Genomic DNA, 20438 nt, shown 5'->3' with positions numbered 1-20438 from the left:
CTGAAGCCGTCCTCAGCCTTGGCTACTCAATTATTTAGTGTCTTCGGCGAAGTCCCACGCCATTAAAAACAGCTCATCTGCTCTGTGTAGTGCGATGCTCAAACACACGGGGAGTGGGAAGAAAGACAAAGTGTTTCTCTGAAACCTATCTGACAAAGGGTCCGCCCACCTACTGCTATGTACAGTGCATGCAAAGTCAGACATAATCGAGGTCCTGGACTCATGTTTTAAGAATTACAAAATGAGGTCATTTTAGCCTTGCTAAAGGGAAAGATATATGAGCCATTCAAAAAATTTTTTAGTTTCAAGAGACTGAAAAAGGAACATAAAAAAAAAAAGGCCCTAACCTCATTACACAGATTGAGTGAATAGTTATAACCTTTGAAAGCATCTTGTCCATTAAAGTGATGGCACCTATCCTCAAAAGTGCTTTCCAAAGCCGGTAAGAAACACGATGCTACCTTTCTACCCTGAGTGAACACACGTACCAGGCATCTGCCACAGGGGCACTCTTCCTGGGACGACAGAGATGTGGCACTTATTCTCCGGGTTTCCACCTGACTCTCACTTCTGGTTTAGAAAGAATAAGCAAAAACAGCCTCATCTCAGTTTCAGCGCATCTCAAAGACCGCCTCAGTGCCATGCTTCTCACCGACCATCCACACACTGACCTGCCCCTCATCTTCAGATGATTCCAGCCCCTCTCCTTCATCCTGTGACACCTGCTGCTGCATGACAAGCCTTGGTCCGGCCACTGGTTACACACTGACAGGTCTCCCGGAGCTGCTCTCACTTATCTCCGTATTTATACCTAAGTATTTCCCGTCTTACTATTTTCTTCTTCCACCCTTATATTTAGGTCGGAGGTCTCAAGATAAATCTACATCTGTGTATATCAACCTATGTTGGTTTTCCTCTGGGTACCGGAGTTTGCTTCCTGAAGTTAGCCTACCCTATTCTCCCCTTAATATAACCACTGAAAAACCTCATTTCCACTTCATTGTCCCCAGGAAAACACAGGAGCAGCTTATATCATCCCACAGTAAATCTAAATTGCTGTCTGGCTTCCCACTCCTTCAATACAACCTCAGTGTCTCCCCATCATCTCTCCCCGTGTTTAGAAAGTTCCCACCCAGTCATTTTAGATGGAGTCTTCTTTCCTGTGCTTACAATCGTGAGACACTTAGGCTGTTTCCATGTTCTAGCTATTATGAATAAGGCTGCTATGAACATGGCTGACCAAATTTTCTTGTTGTGTGCTGGAGCATCTTCTGGGTATATTCCAAGGAGTAGAATAGCTGGGTCTTGAGGAAGCCCTATTCCCAGTTTTCTGAGATAGCACCAGATAGATTTCCAAAGTGGCTGTACTAGTTTGCATTCCCACCAGCAATGAAGGAGTGTTCCTCTCTCTCCACATCCTCGCCAGCTACCAAGAAGAGACTTGATACCCTATGAGCATATACAGGGGGAGGAAGTCCCCCTCAGTCACAGTCATAGGGGAGGGGAGTAAGGGGAAAATGGGAGGGAGGGAGGAATAGGAGGATACAAGGGAGGGGATAACCATTGAGATGTAATATGAATAAATTAATAAAATTAAATAAAAAAAAACAATCGTGAGACTCCCTACCCTTCTTGCTGTATTTCCGAATTCTACAGTACTTATATGTAAACTTCTCTATGTGTTACTGAACCACAGTCTTACCTGCTACTTGATTTTTTTTTTTTTAACAAGAACTGCTCATTTTCCTGATTGGACACAAATGGATTAGGAGAGCTTAGAGTCATGACGCCGGGATGTAAAAACTCAAAGCCATTAAGTAAATATGTGAGCCCTTCCTGGGTCTCTTTTTCTGTTTTAGAGCTGGGGAAAATCTTCTAGGCTCTGCAGGCCACACAGAGTCTCCTGTGACTCCACACACACAGTCCCTGTGGCAGCCACAGCGCCACAGGAGCAAGCAGGTGTATTGATTGGTTTTAAACCATAATTTACAGACACGGGTGGTGAGCAGATGTTGGCTCCCCAGCCATGGTTTACTGATTTCAATAGGCTGGGGTTGGGACCTGCTTTCCCACCTAGCAAAAGACAAGAATAAACCCCCCCCCCCACACACACACGGATAATCAGAAGTCCCTCGGACGAGTCTCTGTCTTTCTTGGGTAGTTAAACTTGTTCCCTCGTGACACTATGCGTCACAGACCCCCGGTTCAGTGTCATCATTACCGTGACAATCTGGGCTATGATGATCTATTACAATTGTTTTGGTCAATGAAGAAGAGATAGTAAATTTGCTGCCTTTGTTGTGGACATGGTGAAGAAAGAGCACGTTGTCTCACTCTTCTACTGTCCTTAGGATTTTGGGGCAGAAGAGCGAATGAGGGTTAGTTAACATTAGACACTGGTCAGCTCTGACTACGGTCTTGGTGTGCTTGTACAGGTGTGCTTGGGGGAGTCAGCACCTCACGTCAAGAGTTCTTACTTCACTCAGAATGTGCTACAGCATACCTGAGCTCTTTGTGGGTTTTATAAGTGTTCATTGAACCATTCAATGACGGAAAAATCTATTTTTTAAAGTATATGTAGTGAAAATGCTCTGATTTTTTTTCTTATCCTCATTTCCTAAATGATGTAACGATCATGTACATAGCCTTTACACTGGATTGAGTATTTTAAGTAGTCTACGGGGACTACGGGGAAGATGTGCATAGACTAAATGCAAAGACTGTGTCATTTTATATGAGAGACTTGAACATCCATGTCTTTAGATTTTGGGGTGTCTATAGAGGACCCTGGAGCTAATTAATCTCTTGTGGATACTAAGGGGTACCTGTAAAGAAAATACCTTATCTCCCTCAGGCCTCACAATGACTCTTCAAAGATGATGCCTTTCCTCCACTTTATCCAGGAGAAAAGGGGCTGCTGGGGTAGTTTATGTACCTTTGCTCATTCAGAAAATCAAGAGTTGGAATTCAACCCCGAGCCAGCATGGCTCACTAAGCCACATTCCCTTGGGCCCTTCTATCTCTTTGACAACCGTGGTCTAGAGATAAAAAAGATACATATCCTACTAGAAGCCTCCAAATGGCCGTGTCATGTGAATCAAAAGATTAAGTCAGATCCAAGGCTTCTGGTATCCCCGAGAAGGGCCTCAGAAAATTGGAGGGAAAAAGTAACACAGGTCCCATGTGGCTGCCGGCTCCTGTCCTTCACCATGAGCTCCGGTCCCCGGATGTGTTTGTGGTGGCTGGTGATTAGGTGGGGTGAGGTGCAGTCTTACCAGCCTGTCATGTTAAAGTCTCTGTACAGCATCTTCTTCCCGAGTTCTTTCCTCTGTACTCTCCGTGGGAACTCCAAATGCGTGAACTCATTTCCCAGCAAGTGAGGCTGCATGAAAGCCTAATAGCAAAAAAAAAAAAAAAAAAAAAAAAAAAAAAAAAAAAAAAAAGGGGGGGGGGGGAGAAAGAAAGAAGGAGAAAAAGTGACACACGGACTTCAGAAGACAAAATAAAACTCGAGAATGTTTTGCAAATTGAGACAAGCCTTAAAACAGGAAAACTGTTTCCTATTTTGAGGCAAGTAAATACATTTCGGAATTTAACCACTAGCAGAAAATGAGTAAATAAAAATCCTGCACGTAACTTCCATGGGCTGCCACTGTAGCACTGACACCCTAACTGTGATAAAAAGGCGCACACTGCTAATGGCTATGGTTGAGAACAGGCATCTTCAAAGTTCAGTTTGTGGTTCAAATCCAGGATGTTTTCACTTTCTGGAAAGCATGTTGGCTAGACCGAAGGCCAGCGAGGTTACCCTGATGCCTCCCTTGCCCCTCTCTGCTCTTTCCTCACTAACAGTAGTTCCCATGGATTTGCCTTTGAAAGCTGCATGAGATTCTCCAGGACACACACACACACACACACACACACACACACACACACACACACACACACACACACGCCAGATCCCTCACAGCAGGGCTAGATACACCGACAGGAGGAGCCTTCTGCCGGACCCACCCTGCCTCTGGCTTGCTCTGTTGCCTTGTCTTTTTGCTGGATTATTCTCCATGACAGATGGCTTCGCCCATTCCCTGAAAACCCCTGCTCACATTGTAAGAAGCCTCAAGCAGGTAGCCACCTCTGGGGTTGCTTTGAAACAACAGGCTCGTTGTTACAGTCCAAGTGCAAAGCTAGCTATCCAAGAGACGGACTGGTGGGTCACATTCCAACTTCCCTCGTACCTGTGTTAGAACCTGCCCACACCACGCCCAACTCCTGCAATAGAGATTGGCTCTATGGAAGAGTGGGCAGCATGTGCCATGGCCAGCCATTGTAGGGAGGCAGGGGATGCCGTCCTTAGTTAACTGGTACAAGTTCTGTATCCCTTATCTGAAACGCTTAGGTCAGGGAGTCCTTCCCAGGATGGGGTGGGGCACAACTGGAATATATCCAGATACAGTATATGAGATCTTAGGGATGAGACCCAAGCTTATATAAAATTCATTTATGTTTCAGAAACACCTTATACATATAGCCTGAAGGCAATTTCATATAGTATTTTTCGTACACCTTTTGACTACAACCTGTCATATAAAGCTAACAGTGCAACTTTCCATTTATAGCGTTACGTCAACGCTAAACATTTTTCAGGTTTGGAAGCATTTCAGATTTGGGGTTTTGAGATTAGAGAGGGTCAACCTACAACAGGTGCTCCCACAGCCTCCTTCCCGAGGCAGCAGGTCTCCATGATGCTCACGGTGGTGTGAAGGTACTAGACAGTGCTAGGCAGCGGAAGGCTCAGACTATCGGGAACAAAGGAAGCAAGGTGAACTGTCACCAGGCTTAACAGCTCTGATGCAGTCGTTACGGGCAGGGCAGTGAGGATGGCAAATGACAGGGTGACTGAGGGTGAAGAGATTTTTGTCTTCCTGTCCTGTAGGCCTCCAGATCTCGTGGGAGACCGACAACTTTGAGGGCTCAGATAGGCAACAAGGAAGCTTAAATACCAGACAACCTCCCCTGGGAAGGAAGAAACTAATGTGTAATACAGCAGGTTGGTGTTAGAGGCCATCAAGCTCAGCATCATGAATTTTGTGATTTTAATGAGTTATTTAATTTCTCAAGCCTTGGTTTTATTGTCTTTAAAGGGATGGCATTACTGACATTTTCATAATTAGATATTTTAAATGTACCTGTCCTGGATTCTTTGCTCATGAAAAACAATTGGGGCTTGAGAGATGGCTAAGTGGGTGAGGTGCTTCCTGCACAGGCATGAGGCCTGAGTTCAGGCTCCTAAACCCATGTAAAACCAGGCATGGGAACGTGTGTTTGCCACGCAGGTTCTCCCACCATGAGATGGAAGGCCAAGAGACAGGAGACTCCTCAGAAGCTTGTGGCCTTGTCAGATACGGTAAACAGGAGACCCTGTGGAAGGTGTGAACTAACGAGTGACTTCTGAACTCCATACACTCACTATGGCATGCCCTCACCCGTATTTACACACACACACACACACACACACACACACACACACACACACACACACACGGGAGGATGGGTGACTTTTATATCCATTTAATGATTATTACGCTCAGTGATTTCTGAGTTCTCTCACTGCATCCTTCCAAAAATCTTAGGCAGGAGGAATCACTACTTAATTTGTGGGACCCAGAACAAAGTGAATATATGAAGAATTTCAAGATGGGGACAGCAGTGCATAAAACTAAACACAAGGCCCTGTGTGACTACACCAGTGACGTGCCTACGTGGCAGCCACGCCCAAAGCATCCACAGAAGCTTAGGGAGGAATAAACAGGGCTGTCTTCCTGTATCCTCCCCCACTTTCTGAACTTCGAGGCTGAGTCAGCATGGAGATCTGGTCCACTTCCTGTCCCCAAGTTGGGTTGGGCTCACTGATTCAGAGACTGCCATATGCTTTAGACAAGTACGTTACACTATGTATCTCACTCAACAATACCACAGAGCATAAGATACAAACTCAACCTAAAAAGCAAGGCAATAGGGCTGGACAGACGGCTCAGCAGTTAAAAGCATTTGTTGCTCATGTACAGGGACCTGTTTTTGGTTGCCAGGACCCATGGGGGCCTCACAAGCATCCGTAACTCCAGTTCTGAGGAGGTTGATGCCCTTTTCTGATCTCTGCATGGACCAGGAATGCATGCAGCACATAAACATTCATGCAGGCAGAAACTCATGCCCAGAAAATAAATAAATGAATCTTTTAAAAAGTTTATTTACAAATATTTAAAAACTAATCAAGACAAACAAACAAACAACAAAACAAAATAAGACAAACACCAAAAAAACGGGCCTAGAAAGGCTAAGGCACCAAGTCCAAGTTCATCAGCTAGGACTTGGTGACTTGGTGGTTCTGAGCCTGAGCTAAATACCCTGCTTAAAACCCTGTGTGGCCTGCCAACTCCTCCACATGTTTACACAAACAGTAAGCGGGCCCTGAATGGCCTGTTATCGTCTGCTCTTAGATCACATAGCCTGAAACAGCGGTTAAAAATACAGCACAGATCCACACAGAGCACGGCTACAAGGATGCATCTGACTGTTCAGCAGTCAAAAACAGAACAGATTGTGGACAAATGGATTGAACTAGAAATGATCATAATGAGTGAGTTCACCCAGAAGCAGAAAGAGTCAAATGATATATACTCATTTATATCTGGACACTAGGCCAAGGAGCATGTCCCATGACAGTCTTCACTTACCAGGAAAGTGGGTGAGAGGGGAGGACCTCCTATTGGGACTTTAGGTGAGAGAAGCATGGGAGAATGGGGAAATAGAAACATCCAGAGGGTCCTAGAAACCTACAAGAAGAACATTATGACGGGTGGATCTGGGCCCAGGGATCCTGCACAAACTGTGGCACCAACTATGGACAATACGTGCGGTAAGCATCAAACCCCTACCCAAATCTAGCCGATGGAGAGGACATTCTACACAGTTGAGCGGAGAGTGGGGATTGACTTTCACACAAACTCTGGTGTCCCATATTTGATCACGTTCCCTGGATGAGGAGGCCTGGTGGCACTCAGAGGAAGGATAGCAGGCTACCAAGAAGAGACTTGATACCCTATGAGCATCTACAGGGGGAGGAGGGCCCCCTCAGTCACAGTCATAGGGAAGAGGAGTAAGGGAAAATGGGAAGGAGAGAGGAATGGGAGGATACAAGGGATGGGATAACAATTGAGATGTAATATGAATAAATAAATAAAATATTAAAAAAACCAGAACAGATCAAAACCACGTAAAATCAATAGATAAGACACAAACTAGTATAAATTCACAGGTGCAATGGCACACTTGATTTAACTGTAAACAAAAGGTTATTAAGAAACAGGTACATGCTGGGCAGTGGTGGTGCACACCTTTAATCCCAGCACTCAGGAGGCAGGGGCACCAGATCTCTGAGTTTGAGGCCAGCCTTGTCTACAGAGTTCCAGGGCTACACACAGAGCCCCTGCCTCGAAAAACCAAAACCAGAGAGAGAGAGAGAAAGAGAGGGAGAGAGGGAGGGTGAGAGGAAGGGAGGGAGGCGGGGGAGAAACAGGTATATGGATACATCAGTGTAGAGGGTTATTTGTGTTGTACTATATGCGCAGATTGGCATGTCTGCTATATATGTCCATGCAGATGAGTGTGTGCTATGGTCTGTATGTGTCTCCTGCTGTTAACACTCCACAACAGGTTTCTGAGGGCTGTTCAGGATAGTCCCATGACCACTTGGTGCTGCCACAGAGAGGTTCTGGGCGCAGATCTGTATCTTTCCCTCCGGTGTTCTGCTGTTGTGAGGATGTAGGAAAAAAGGCTCCTATCAAATATTGGCATTTTGAGCTTAGACCTTCCAGGATTGGGAGCAAAAACAAAAACAAACAAACAAACAAAACCAAAAACAAACAAAAACAAAAAACAAAACAAACCAAAAAAAAACCCCTGTTCTTTATAATCTATCTAGTCAGTGGTATCCTGTTACATTATCACAGAACCTATGGCATTGTGTATATGCAGATATCTGACACAAATGCATAGTAATAACAAACAGGACAGAAGTCAAAGCACATTTTTTTCAGACCACGCGCTTTCACAAATCCGGTAGTGAAGAGAGTCATGGGCTTAAAGCTTAAGGGCAGCACCTCAAAAACAGCACCTTGGCTTCTGAGGAAACAGTCCCACGACTGAAGAAGACATGATGCAGGTCACCAGCCTGCAGCACTACTGGGAGGTGACAAACCTTTAGGAGGAGGATTCTGCAAGATGGGGTAGCACATGCGTGTCAGAAGGCTGAGGTTCAGGGCTAGCCTGGACTATACATCCGACTGTCTATGAAAACCCCCAAAAGATTTTTTTAATGTAAAAAGAGAGGTGGGGCCTATTGGAAGCATGTCTATTACTGAGGCACCCTCTTTTCCCTGTTTGTTTCCTGGCTTCTCGAGGTGAGCAGATTTCCCTACAGTGATGTTCTGCCTCAGACAGACTCCAGAGCAGTGGCCCAATCAACCCATGCACAGAAGCTCCCGAAACGGTGAGCCAAAATAAAAGTTTTCTCCTTTTAAGTCAACGTACTTTGTTTTTTGTTTTTGTTTGTTTTTGTTTTTTAAAGATTTATTTATTATGTATACAATGCTGTGTCTGTACGTACAGCTATATGCCAGAAGAGGGCACCAGATCTCATTATAGATGGTTGTGAACCACCATGTGGTTGCTGGGAACTGAACTCAGGGCCTCTGGAAGAGTAGCCAGTGCTCTTAACCTCTGAGCCATCGCTCCAGCCCTTGTTTTTGTTTTTGATGTTGTTGTTGTGCTTGAAGGTTTTTTGTTTTTACTTTTATTGAATGTCTATGATTTACATGTCATGCACCAAAATCCCTCTCCTCCCCCCAGTAAAATAAAACAAACAGACAAACAAAAAAATCTTGTCATAGGCGCTGTAGTGTATCATGCCATATAGCCTTTTGTCCACATATGTTTACTTTCAAATGTTCACCGCTATGAGTCATGGGTCTGGTTTGAAGGCTACACTATCGTTACCTGATCCTCACTGAAACTGCTGTCAGATGTCCCGTTGTTGCCGTGTGTCAAGGAGATTCTTAATCTTTGAATCTGCAGGTCTGGTCCCTTCATGTGTTCCAACAGGTCATACATGGGGTAGATGTTTGGGTGATGTCTACTCAGAGCCCTGGATCAGGGCCTGCTCCCTTGTCCTTAGGGAAGGGCCCACTCTCCTGCTCCTGTGTCATCAGGACAGGGCTCGCTCACCTGCTCCCTTGTCCTCAGGGTAGGGCCCACTCTCCCACTCCCGTGTCAATGTACTTTGGATATTCCTTATAGTAATGGGAAGCAAGTGTGTACATGGATGGGGGAGACACGGGACACAGTTCATAGAGACTGGAAGGGCTGCTCCTCGCCTTTTTCTCCTGAAGCCATAAAGTTTGGCTGACTTTCTTCCAAAAACAGGCCAGAAGACCCTTATTCCAGGCTGACATTGTGGTGAACACTGTACACCCATGTACGGCTACTCAGGAGACTGAATAGGGACTGAGACATCAGCTTGGTCATATAGGGTGGGGCTGATGACAGGAAGAAAGAGGACAGGGAGAAGTGGGGGAGGGGAGAGAATTGTCCCAGAGAGGTCTTGCTTTGTGTACAGTGGACGAAAACATCACGGATACCACCAATATTATGACTAAGCTGGACTTGTTACGTTAACCCTCTTACTTTATTATTGTTTTATTCTGCATGCATACTGACACATGACTGGCCACAGAAGGTACAGTTTTCCTTTGGCTCTTTGCCTTTAAAGAATCCCACATCACACGCAATTTATATTAAATAACTTTTAGGCTCTTAACTTTTGTGTGAACCCAGCAATGGGTGAGAAAATAAAAATCTCCTTTCTTCTACAAGGGCAAATATACAGAGGCCCAGGTACGTTGTCTTCTAACGGAAGGGCAATGAAGGTCAAGTCCTCAGATGGTACTTTAGCCAGTCACCCTCATGCCCACTTATAGCATATTCATGTACCAGGTGGCTCCTTGACACAAATGCCTCTGGGTTAGATGGCAACTCTCAGGCGACCTAATGGAGCTCTTCAAGTCACCAGGATCTTTTTTCTTTTTTTTTCAAGACAAGGTTTCTCTGTGTAACAGCCCTGGCTTTCCTAGACTCACTAGACCTAGACCAGGCTGGCCTTGAACTCACAGAGATTCACCTGCCTCTGCCTCCCGAGTGCTGGGGCTAAAGGCTTGCGCCACCACGCCTGGCACCAGGATCAAAAGATCTTAACCTGGAGCCACTTGTGACATGAGAGAGTCTGTTGACAATCTCAACAAGCTACGTGCTCTCTCCAGCGGTCACAGTGAAGTGCTGTGTTTCATCCAATCTAACATGACGTTTATCAGGTGCGACACCATTCTTCCACACCAAAGAGAAAACTAGGGCTGCCGCTTCAAGTCTGCACGATGCTCTTTTACCACTTCAAATTTTTACTCTTTTTGGAAGATTTCCTTTAAGACAAGTTTTCATTGTCTGTCGCTTTGTATATGTTTTCTTTTGTGTGAGTGGTATATTGTGTGTGTGGTGCATGCATCTAAGTATGCAGGAGAACACGCCTGTGCTTGCTCATGTAGAGACCAGTCAGGGTGTGCAATGCTCGCCCCACCCCCATCATTCATCCTTACTGCCCTGAGACAGGGTCCCTCACTGAACAGACCTTCCATGAGCCTGGCTGGAGAGTGAACGCTGGGGATCTGCTTGTTTGCTTGCACCCAGCAACGCTGGGGTTGTAAGCACATGTAGTCATGCCTGGCTTTTTACACAGGTACTGAGGACCCAAAATGCTTGTTGAGCAAGAGCTCTTACTCACTGAGCCATCTTCCCAGCCTGCTCTATACACAGTATAGTATATATGTCTGTCTGTCTGTAAAGTTCAAGTACTCTACATTATGATAAGGTCACAACCTGTGTGTGAGGTTGAGAGGCAACTGACAGTCCTAACCTACTGAACAGCAGAGCACAGCAACACCGTGCAGTCTCCAGGAGACCCCTCAGTGATTTCATGGCTGCCTGGGAGTTGGGGTTTGCTGCTGCTACCCAGCATCATGAGAGAGCAATATTGCAAATCTCTAGCCTAGAAAAAGACAGAAAATCGAAATTCAACTGGGCATGGTCTGTGCTTCCAGGTCAGCCTGCACTATCTTAAAGCAGAATTTAACATTTCAACTATGATTTCTATGGACTGCGCCACTTTTATACTATCCTCAGATTGAAGAAATCCTAACCCTAACCCAGCCATCAAAGGAGAACCATCTGTGCGTTGCCTAAAATGCCCCCAAACTGTTTCACATTAGCATCCAACAGCTGTCACCGTGTTTCAATTCAGACTCAGGAAGCTCACAGCTCTCACCATGCAGTGTCTCATGAGAGCACTGTCGACGCTGCATTTCTTAAATAACCACAGCAGACTCCGCGACTGTCCACAGCTGACTGACTCCCACTCCAGGAATGCAGCTAAACAAGTCTGGTTCCTGCCCAGCCCACTCCTTCCATAGAACTGGTCTGACCCAAAGAAGCTTAATGAAAGGTTCCTTCATCCAGAGAAATTTACCCCAAGATGCTTGTCAGTCACCCTGCGAGTTGGTGTGATAGGTCACACACAATCCTAGAATATGGCACATTGAGAAGACGGAGGAGCGTAAACACTGTCTTACTCTCCCTTGATCTTTCTCTCCTATGGCAGGCCATACGACTCCACGGCAGAACCGCCCTCCTGTATCTACCATGAAGGAACATCTTTGTTTCTGAATCAAACCACAGCAAAAGGTAAATCTTTCAACCTAGTGAGAAGGATGGGTGGGCAGAGGCCCTCATGCATGGGCCGGACAACCTGACTTCAACTCCGGGGTCCTATAAGGTGAGTGGGGAGCACTGACCTCTCACCTCCCCACACACTTGTGCTCTCACACTCAAAACACATACATAATCTTTATTTTTTTTTCTTTTTAGGATTACTTATACAGCATTCTACTCAAATGTGTGCCTGGAGGCCAGAACAGGGCACCAAATCTCATTATAGATGGTTGTGAGCCACCATGTGGTTGCTGGGAATTGAACTTTGGACTTTTGGTAGAACAGCCAGTGCTCTTAACCTCCGAGTCATCTTTCCAGCCCTAATTTATTTTTTTTAAATGTCAAAAGTCTTGTTGAATTTTTCTGGTTTACCACCATTAGATGATAATCACACTGTCAATCTCCCACGAATGCCTGCTCTTTAAAAGAAATGTTTTTCTTTACCTTATTATTGTTATGCATATATGAGTTAGTGATGCTAAGTCAAACAGGCTCAAAGAACAGAACAAACATGGCTGCTTAAGGAAAAATGAGATGCTAAAATGACGCATAAAACCCACAATGTGCAAAGAAAAGAAAAGAAAAGAAAAGAAAAGAAGTCGCCTGTTGGGTTTCAGAGGAACGGCTTCTGCTTGCTAGTGCACCATTTATTTCTTATGGCTACCATGCGCCTTCACACCCGGGTCTTGGTTTGCTTCCTGATGCTGTGATAAAGCACTGAGCAAAGTCTCTTGGAGCAGGAAGGGTGTATCGGGCTTACATTCCCACATCACAGTCCGTGCCTGAGGGCAGCTGGGCAGGAACTCAGGCAGAACTCAAGGAACACTTGCTCCCTATGGCTCACACAGCTTGCTTTCTTATTTAATCCGGGGCCACCTGCCCAGAGTGGCACTACCCACTGTGGGCTGGGCACTCCCGCATCAATTGTTAACTTAGAAAATGCCCCACAGACAATTCTGCTGGATGCAAATCCCTCTTCCTGGGTGAGTCTAGTTTGTGTCAAGGTGACAAAAACTAACACAGTTCTTAGAGGCATTATGCATAAGTTTGTGTGTATACATACACATACACACACATGCACACAAACAATACGTACATACACATGTACATATATATATATATCCAAGTCATCAACATATTTGGGAATTTCTTCTTAACTTATATACTGGTGGTATAGATTTCTCACACTGGACACAGATTACGTTCTTAGAACTTCAGGCAAAATGGGTGTTTTTCTGTCACCGACTCCTAGCCTTTGCCCAGACTGTTTTCATAAAAGACCACCACAACAAAAGGCTCTAAAAATTATGATGTTTTAGAAGAATCTAAAGTTTAAATGAGGTTTTTAAAGCATTGGGAAGAGTTTCACTGAGCCTTGTTTTTAGCAGTTTTAGGGAATGTTAGAGTCACTGGGAGGGGCCTGGCTCCCATGAGGGGACAAGGAAGTCTGTAAATTCTTGAGAGGCCAGCAGGAAGTCATTTGGTTGGCAAGTGCATAGTGGCCAAATAAGTTGGGAACTTGGAAACTTCCACCGGTTTGTCCAGTACCCCAGTGTCATGACTGTTTGGACTGGCTTCATTTGTATTGGCCTGGTTTGCTGGACGGATGGCTTACACCAGCATTTTGCAGTCAAGTGTTCCACAAGCTTTTTTTTTTTTTTTTTTTTTTTAATCTCAATTTCACTTGAAGCAACAAGCTCCAACATTTAAAATCTGTAAAAATGTGGGAAAGTTTGTTAGATTGCTTCAAGCAATAAAACTTAATGACTTCCTGGCTCTTATGTTGGAAGAATCATGAATAATTTTGGCGGGTTTACTCCACTTCTTATACCTGGGCAGTTCATAAATATGCATACGTTGCTACAGTTTTGCCCAAGGCACATTTCCTAGGGATGCTAGCTTGTTAAAAATGTGGATCAAAGCTGGGTGTGGTGGGCCCATGCTTTTAGTCCCAGGACTTGGGAGGCAAAGGCAGGTAGGTCTCTGAGTTGGAGGCCACCCTGATGTCCAGAGTCAGTTCCTGGACAGTTAGGGCTACACAGAGTAACTTTGTCTCAATAAAACAACAACAACAACAACAACAACAACAACAACAACACAAAAACAAAAATGTAAACCATCCCCAAGGGGGATCAAACATATAGGACTCATATCCACCCACAAACAAAATCTGTATGTATCTGATATGCTGAACGCATTTTATATCTTTCTCTTCGATGATGTTATTTAGATGCATGCACACTAGGAACATCCATGTAGTATCCACACAGGTCTGCTCACTCCAGCACATGGTGCAGAGATGCCTTTATGGGCTGAGCAGAGCTCTGAGAACTTTGGTAGGGTGGGAGAAATGGAAGCCGGAACAGGCAACCCAGATCCTGGGGAGGGGGAACCAGGACTCGTTACAGGGGCAGACCAAGGACAGCTAGGTTATACCCACATGCTACGTACTGAACACCAGGCTTCCAGTGGACAGACAGTGGGCCTTGAGGTTTGGCAAAAACTGCCTGCTAGGGACACAATATACTTTCCCTTTTTTCCTTCTGCTTTGGAATGGAATTTCCATTTGGTGCTTCAGGGTCAGTTGGCTAATGAGTGGTGTTAGGCAAAAGGGACACTGTGTCAGGTTTGGGTGGGACTTACAGAAGAAGTACAAGAGCACTATCATAAGTCTGGTATTCAAAGTCTAAGCACAGAGGCAGGGGGGGCGGGGGGGGGAGGGAGTGAGAGAGAGAGAGAGAGAGAGAGAGAGAGAGAGAGAGAGAGAGAGAGAGAGAGAGGAGGGAGACAGAGACACAGTCAGAGACAGAGACAGAGAGACTGACTGATTCTGAAAGGTGCTCAAGAGCTTCGCAGCCAAGGGCTCCAGCACCACTGTGGGCCACATATGCACTAAAGTAAGAGCCCAGTTCAGCATCTGGAGTAGCCTGAAAAGTGTCCCTAAGAGAGCATGGTGCAGAACAGAGAGGTGACAGGAGTGTGGCTTCCTGAGGGATTCTGAAAGCCCTCCTAAAAAGCATAATGTATAGTTGAGTAAAAGACAACAGTTACCCAAAGCATTTCAGTGAAGAATAATACATATTGTAAAGGGCTTATATTGTACATTTACAGGGTGATAATTTTTTTTTTTAACTAACTAAACACACCTACATAGCTAGCACTTAAAAGGGACAAATCCTAAACCCTTAGGAACCCTTTCCCCTGTAACTACAATTCCATAAAGTCCCACAGCTTCTAGAGGGAGCACCATTACAACTTCTGTCTTTGCCTGTTTTTGAACTTAACATTTGTGTGTCATATATGTGTCATGTATGAACTTGTGTGCATGCGTGCATGTACATGTGCCCATGTGTACATGTATGGAGGCTCAGGACAATGACCAATGTCCTGTTCTACTACCATCTTCCCTTTATTCCATTGAGAGAGGGTCTCTCACATGCTGTGGGAGCCTGTGTAAGAAAGCAGCGAAAGTGCTGGGAACTGTGGTTGGGACAGAGTGCAGAACGTTCTGTCCACAAGGTTCTTTCTAGAAAGGATGGCGTGTAAGGATAGTAAGTGAATGCACTTGGAAGCAAGGACACAAAAGAAGTGCCCTGGGCTGTCCACGTTATCTCTGTGGGAAAGGCAGAGGCCTGGGAGGAACATACCTGGTCCTTTTCGCATGACCAAAGATGGCAGTCAGAAGCCGGAACAGCAGGTGCATTCCCTTGCTGTGCTTGTATCTGTTTACGTTAACTGCAGATGCCACCTCGTGCTTCGCTTTAACAGGAAGAATGGAAAGAGCTTTGCTTGTACTACTCTTGGGCTCAAACGCCCGGAGTCCCTCCTTGGATCTGGGGAGATCTCACTGGAGGGGTGGGTTGACATTAACCTAGAGCTAGCCTGAGGTCACCAACGGCAGCAATCCTCCTGTTTTTGTCCCTCACTGTCCTGGGATTACAAGAACACACGTAATCACCCCTAGCTTTTTATGTGGCTTCTAGGGATTTGAAGTCAGATCCTCAAGCTTGCTCAGGAAATGTTCTTGCCCACTAAACCACCTCCTGAACCCCATTTTTGTACTTTCTGTGGTCCCCTTAGTAACAAATTAAGGGTGAGGACATAAGGTTTGTGGTAGAACCCTTGTCCAGTATGCTTGAGGCCCTAGGTTTAGTCCCCAACGCTGGGTGGGGGGAAGTGAATAAAGAAAAGCCTTTGAGAGCCATCATGCCTTCAGCCACAGTGTTTTCCTTCTTAGTGCTTCCTTCATGCTTGGATGAAGCCACAGTGTACCCACTCACTCCCTTGTCTGTAGACAATTGGACAGGCACCAGTTTGGACTATGACGAACAACAGCCTATGTGGCCTAGTGTTTCCATGAGCATTTGCACACAACTCTCTGAGGTAGAGACCTAGGAATGCAGGCGCTGAGCTGTGGTATGCTCTGCCTCAGGAGTGGCTGCCAGACCCTTCTGTAGAAACATCCTTCAGTTTCCATTCCCATCAACAGGACACAGGGAGCCAAACACTTATGCATGGAACAAGACTGCAGATTCTACCACAGGCAGTGTCCTGATAACTCCAACTACAGCTTTGAGATTAATAATAATAATAATAATAATAATAATAATAATAATAATAATAATAATAATAATAATAATAATAATGCTACCAGAAATCCTTTGATTCCTTAAAAAATAGGTTGAGTAATCTTGTTTTTTTCTTCTTGCCCTTATAGGGAAAAAATTCTCATCAGATTAGAAGCAGTACAATTCAAGACCATTTATCATGATAGAAAATCTAAGGTCAAAAAAATGAAATGAAACCAGTAATGTCAGTTAGGCCACTGGCAATCAGTGACGGTCACACTATAGTTGGAGAAGATGGCTCTTGCAGAGCCAGGGATGTCCACCTCATTACAGTACAAAAGTAGCATATTCTGTGAGGCTAACTCTTGAGCATGAAAAATCTCAGCAAGCTCAGAGGCATGATGGTCTTCGCTGAAGCTTTGCCATGCCCAACACCAGAGAGACGACAGGCACATGGGAGCAGGCTGGAGTAGGGCTGGGGTGGCTCTGAGATACTACAGTCACCTCAGGCGGTGCTGTGCTGTGTGTATCAAGCATGTATCTGCAGCCCACTTTCATCTTGCCTGAACACTGTCCTTGAGGAAGAACAGCTGCAGACACGGGCTACTCTGCATGGGCAGGAACGTGTTACTTGAAGGTTTGATGATGGCAGCGCGTCTTGATGTGATTGGGTCGGAGTTTAGAAAGATATCTAGGCAGAATGGAGGGGGAGCCTTCTCTCTCATACCTCAGGGCTATAGAGGTCCCCTGAGAGTGATACAGTTGTAGCTGCCACTTGAAGCAAAGGCCAGATGATTTCCTAGAGGCCACAGCCACAAAGCACTCCCTTCTGCTGAGAAACATCCAACGGCCAGACTCCCTTCTCACCTAGACATGCTTCAACTCTCTCAGAACACGGTTAGCTTCGTGGACGCCCCCTCCCTTAAGTATTTATTTCAATCGCATTGAAAACCAACCCGCAAACAAGCAAAAGCCTCCTCCAAACCAGCTATCGAAGAACCAGGCTTATCCTGCCTGTAGGCTCATCAGGTCTCCCTGGCCGCTGGGGTAAGACACAGGGCCCCTGATCCCTTCATCACACACCTGCCACTTTTTTTGTGTGTGTGTGTGAGCATGCCAAATCCACGAGCCTGCTCTGTTAGTCACCTCATCTGCGAACCTATGAGACAAAGTTCATGTTACCCAAGAGCCGTGTGAAGGGCCCCTGGAGGTCAAGACGCAAGACCAAACAAAACTCACATGCCTGCCACATTCATCATAGTATTCGCTTCCAGCTCCGTAATCCCTAAGCATCCGGACCGTACATACCAAGAACATTCCTCTCCGCCACAGATCACAACGGCTGGTGCGAAGAGGGCTCTAGCCACTGTCCCTCCCAGCCCAAAGCTCATCATCCACTTCTCCAAGCCAGAAAGCCTTGGGACCGCAGACAGCTACTCAGAACAAGCAGCTAAGGGCCGCCTCGGCATCCTGACAATTCCGTCATAAATATCTCTTCTTCGCACAATAGGAAACATAACATTTGATTTGTTCTAAAAATAAGGAAGATGCTTGATTTTCTATCACTGGGTGAGATCAGGGAAGAGGATAATCCACTCATCAATGCACTACCCATCCCTAATTAGACCAGGGCAATGGATGCTCAAAAACTCAGCAGAAGCATGTGCAATTAAATTCATAGGATGCTTCACCACGCAGATGGTCCCTGGCTGACAATGGTAGGAATTAATGATTTTTTTTTTAATCCATGGTAGCCTAAAGCATATCCATACAATGGTTACAGTTTTCATGTCCAGCAGTGCATGCAATAAAATTGAGATAGCCACACTTCATTACAAAACAAACTGTTAAGGACGTGTGTGTGTGTGTGTGTGTGTGTGTGTGTGTGTGTGTGTGTGTGTGTGTGTGTGTGTGTGTATTTTGAGACTGGGTCTGGCTATGTAGCCCAGACAGGCCTTGATCTGGCCTTGATTCTCCCGTCTCTGTGTCCAGAGTGCTGGGATTACAGACGACTGTGTCACCATACCCAGATTGCTGGGGTGTGCAGGCTAATGGTTGTGCACTGGGCATGCCGAAGTTGGGAAAGGCTTAGCTGGAATGTTTGGAAAATTAGATGTGCTGGCTGCATTTTGACTCAGTGTGTTCAACTGTGGGGGATTGATAAGTGGGCCCAGCCACACTGTAAGCTGAGGAATGTGCCTAGTTTTATGTTGTCAAGGGCTTGCTTTTCCTTTCTATTCCAGAACCAGTAATGAAAGAGGGCTGAGGTTGTACAGCTCATGATTGGGCCGGGCTGAGAGACGTCTACTCCACACACAGAGGATTCTCCTCTCGTACTTGATATTATTGTCGAGGCTACATTAGCAACCTCCTAATCCTTAAAAAATTGCTTTATCATAAAGATTTCACATGTCAAGTTACAAACATCTTAGCCTCAAATGCTTTGCTACAGTCATGCTGCCTGACGGTTACGGCTAGCGCAGGTCATTTCCGAGCACGTGTTCCTAAACTTGAAGGGATAAGAGACTGGGCAGCCAGGGAGGCCCAGATTCTGACTGTGCCCACTCCTCATGTCGGGGGTGGGGAGGGGATTTTATCCATAACTAAGTGAGTCCATCTGCTTTGGGAGTGGAGATTATAAGAACATGTTGTTCTCATCGTTTAGAAATTGAGCATTTAGGCCCCGTTTTGTGGACAGCAGCATCCACACCGATTGGTCAAGATTGACTCCTTCATCTAAGCAACACAAAAGTGGGTGCTAAGTCAAGCAAGGGAAAAGGGCTTTCAGGACAGTAGGATTTTGCTTTAGAGTGACTTTTTATACACCTTCAAGTTTCATTTGTTGGACCCAAATCCCTATGTGATGGTATGGGGGAGGTAAGGCTGTGTGGGGGCGTGATTATAGCTTAAGGACAGGGCAGAGAGGCTTCCAAGAACATCTTTGTCATATGAGGCCGGGAAAAAAAATTGCCTATTGGAAGCAGGGTGAACACTTTCACTAAATGCTGAAGCTGCCAGGGGCTTTACCCCAGACTTCACAGCCTCTAGCTCGTGAGAGATGCATTTCTGTTGTTTATAAGCCAGCGACTTGATGGCATTTTGTTTTGACAGCCCAGATAGACCAAGACTTGGATTTATCAAACAAGAGCGAAATGACAACTGGATAACACAGATATGATAACTGCATATCATTTTTTGTTCAATCCCTACAAGGTCTTCTGAGGTTTTCTATCCCCATAATTAATGATTAGCGATCAATGACATGTATCTTAGCCTAACTGACCCTACTGACCTCACCCACTCCTATCGTCCCCCCAACACTGAGCCCCGAGTTCATTTTTAATAAAGAAAATATATTATTAACAAGTTTTAAAGCACAAGAAATTGACTTTTTATTATTCACTGCCTCCAGGAAGTGGGTTTCAGTGAGGGATGTGGAAGGGACAGAGAGGCTAAGAGTGGAGCCTTATGTGCTGGTGTCCTGTGCGTGGAGGGCAGGGGGCGGGCTCTGTCTTCCGCTGACCCAGCGTTCTTCTGTATACACCGACTGACCCCCAAGTCCGCTTGGTGCCACAACTAGCAGGAGTACTGCAATGGGGTGAGGGGAAACTAGAGATCGGGAAAAGAACAGTAAGGATAATATCCACACTGCCGGCCTACAAGTACTGCTGTACCAGCAGGGGGGTGGGGGTGGGGATACGGATGACTCCCTGGAAGGATTAGAGGACACTTCCCAGAAATGTCGCTTGTGTTGGCACTGGAAAGGATGAGGGGGGAATTCTTCTGGCAGAGACAGGAAGAGCTGTCAAAATGGAGTACATTTCCAAAGGGGTGTAGGTCAGAGAGACAGCCCTGTGAGCTGACGAGGGTCGGGAGTGGGGTGAGGGGAGGGCATAGTGGTTATAGCCATAGGGAGACTGTGTTGCAGAGGTGGGCAGGGAGCTGAGCCTGCCAGAGAGCCTGGCTGCATTCTTTACATGGTAGGCAGCTCAAAGC

The 20438-nt window shown here is 45.7% G+C and overlaps 1 protein-coding gene and 1 long non-coding RNA gene across 2 annotated transcripts in view; one reads left to right on the top strand and one right to left on the bottom strand.

Moving 5' to 3' along the window:
• Positions 1–20438, bottom strand: part of PPM1H (protein phosphatase, Mg2+/Mn2+ dependent 1H) — a 246490-nt gene that overhangs the window by 64707 nt on the left and 161345 nt on the right. The window contains exon 6 of the mRNA XM_084759003.1: positions 3276–3394. Coding sequence (XP_084615129.1) covers positions 3276–3394 — 119 coding nt within the window. The remainder of the gene's footprint in view (positions 1–3275; positions 3395–20438) is intronic.
• Positions 11523–19719, top strand: LOC311584561. The gene is made up of 3 exons (XR_014774937.1): positions 11523–11673; positions 11765–11847; positions 16592–19719. It is a non-coding gene; the product is annotated as an uncharacterized lncRNA (long non-coding RNA).

This window comes from Acomys minous, assembly GCF_964271855.1.
Source record: "Acomys minous genome assembly, chromosome: 15".
In the NCBI taxonomy this organism is placed as follows: Eukaryota; Metazoa; Chordata; class Mammalia; order Rodentia; family Muridae; genus Acomys; species Acomys minous.
This window is presented reverse-complemented; position numbering and strand designations above follow the sequence as displayed.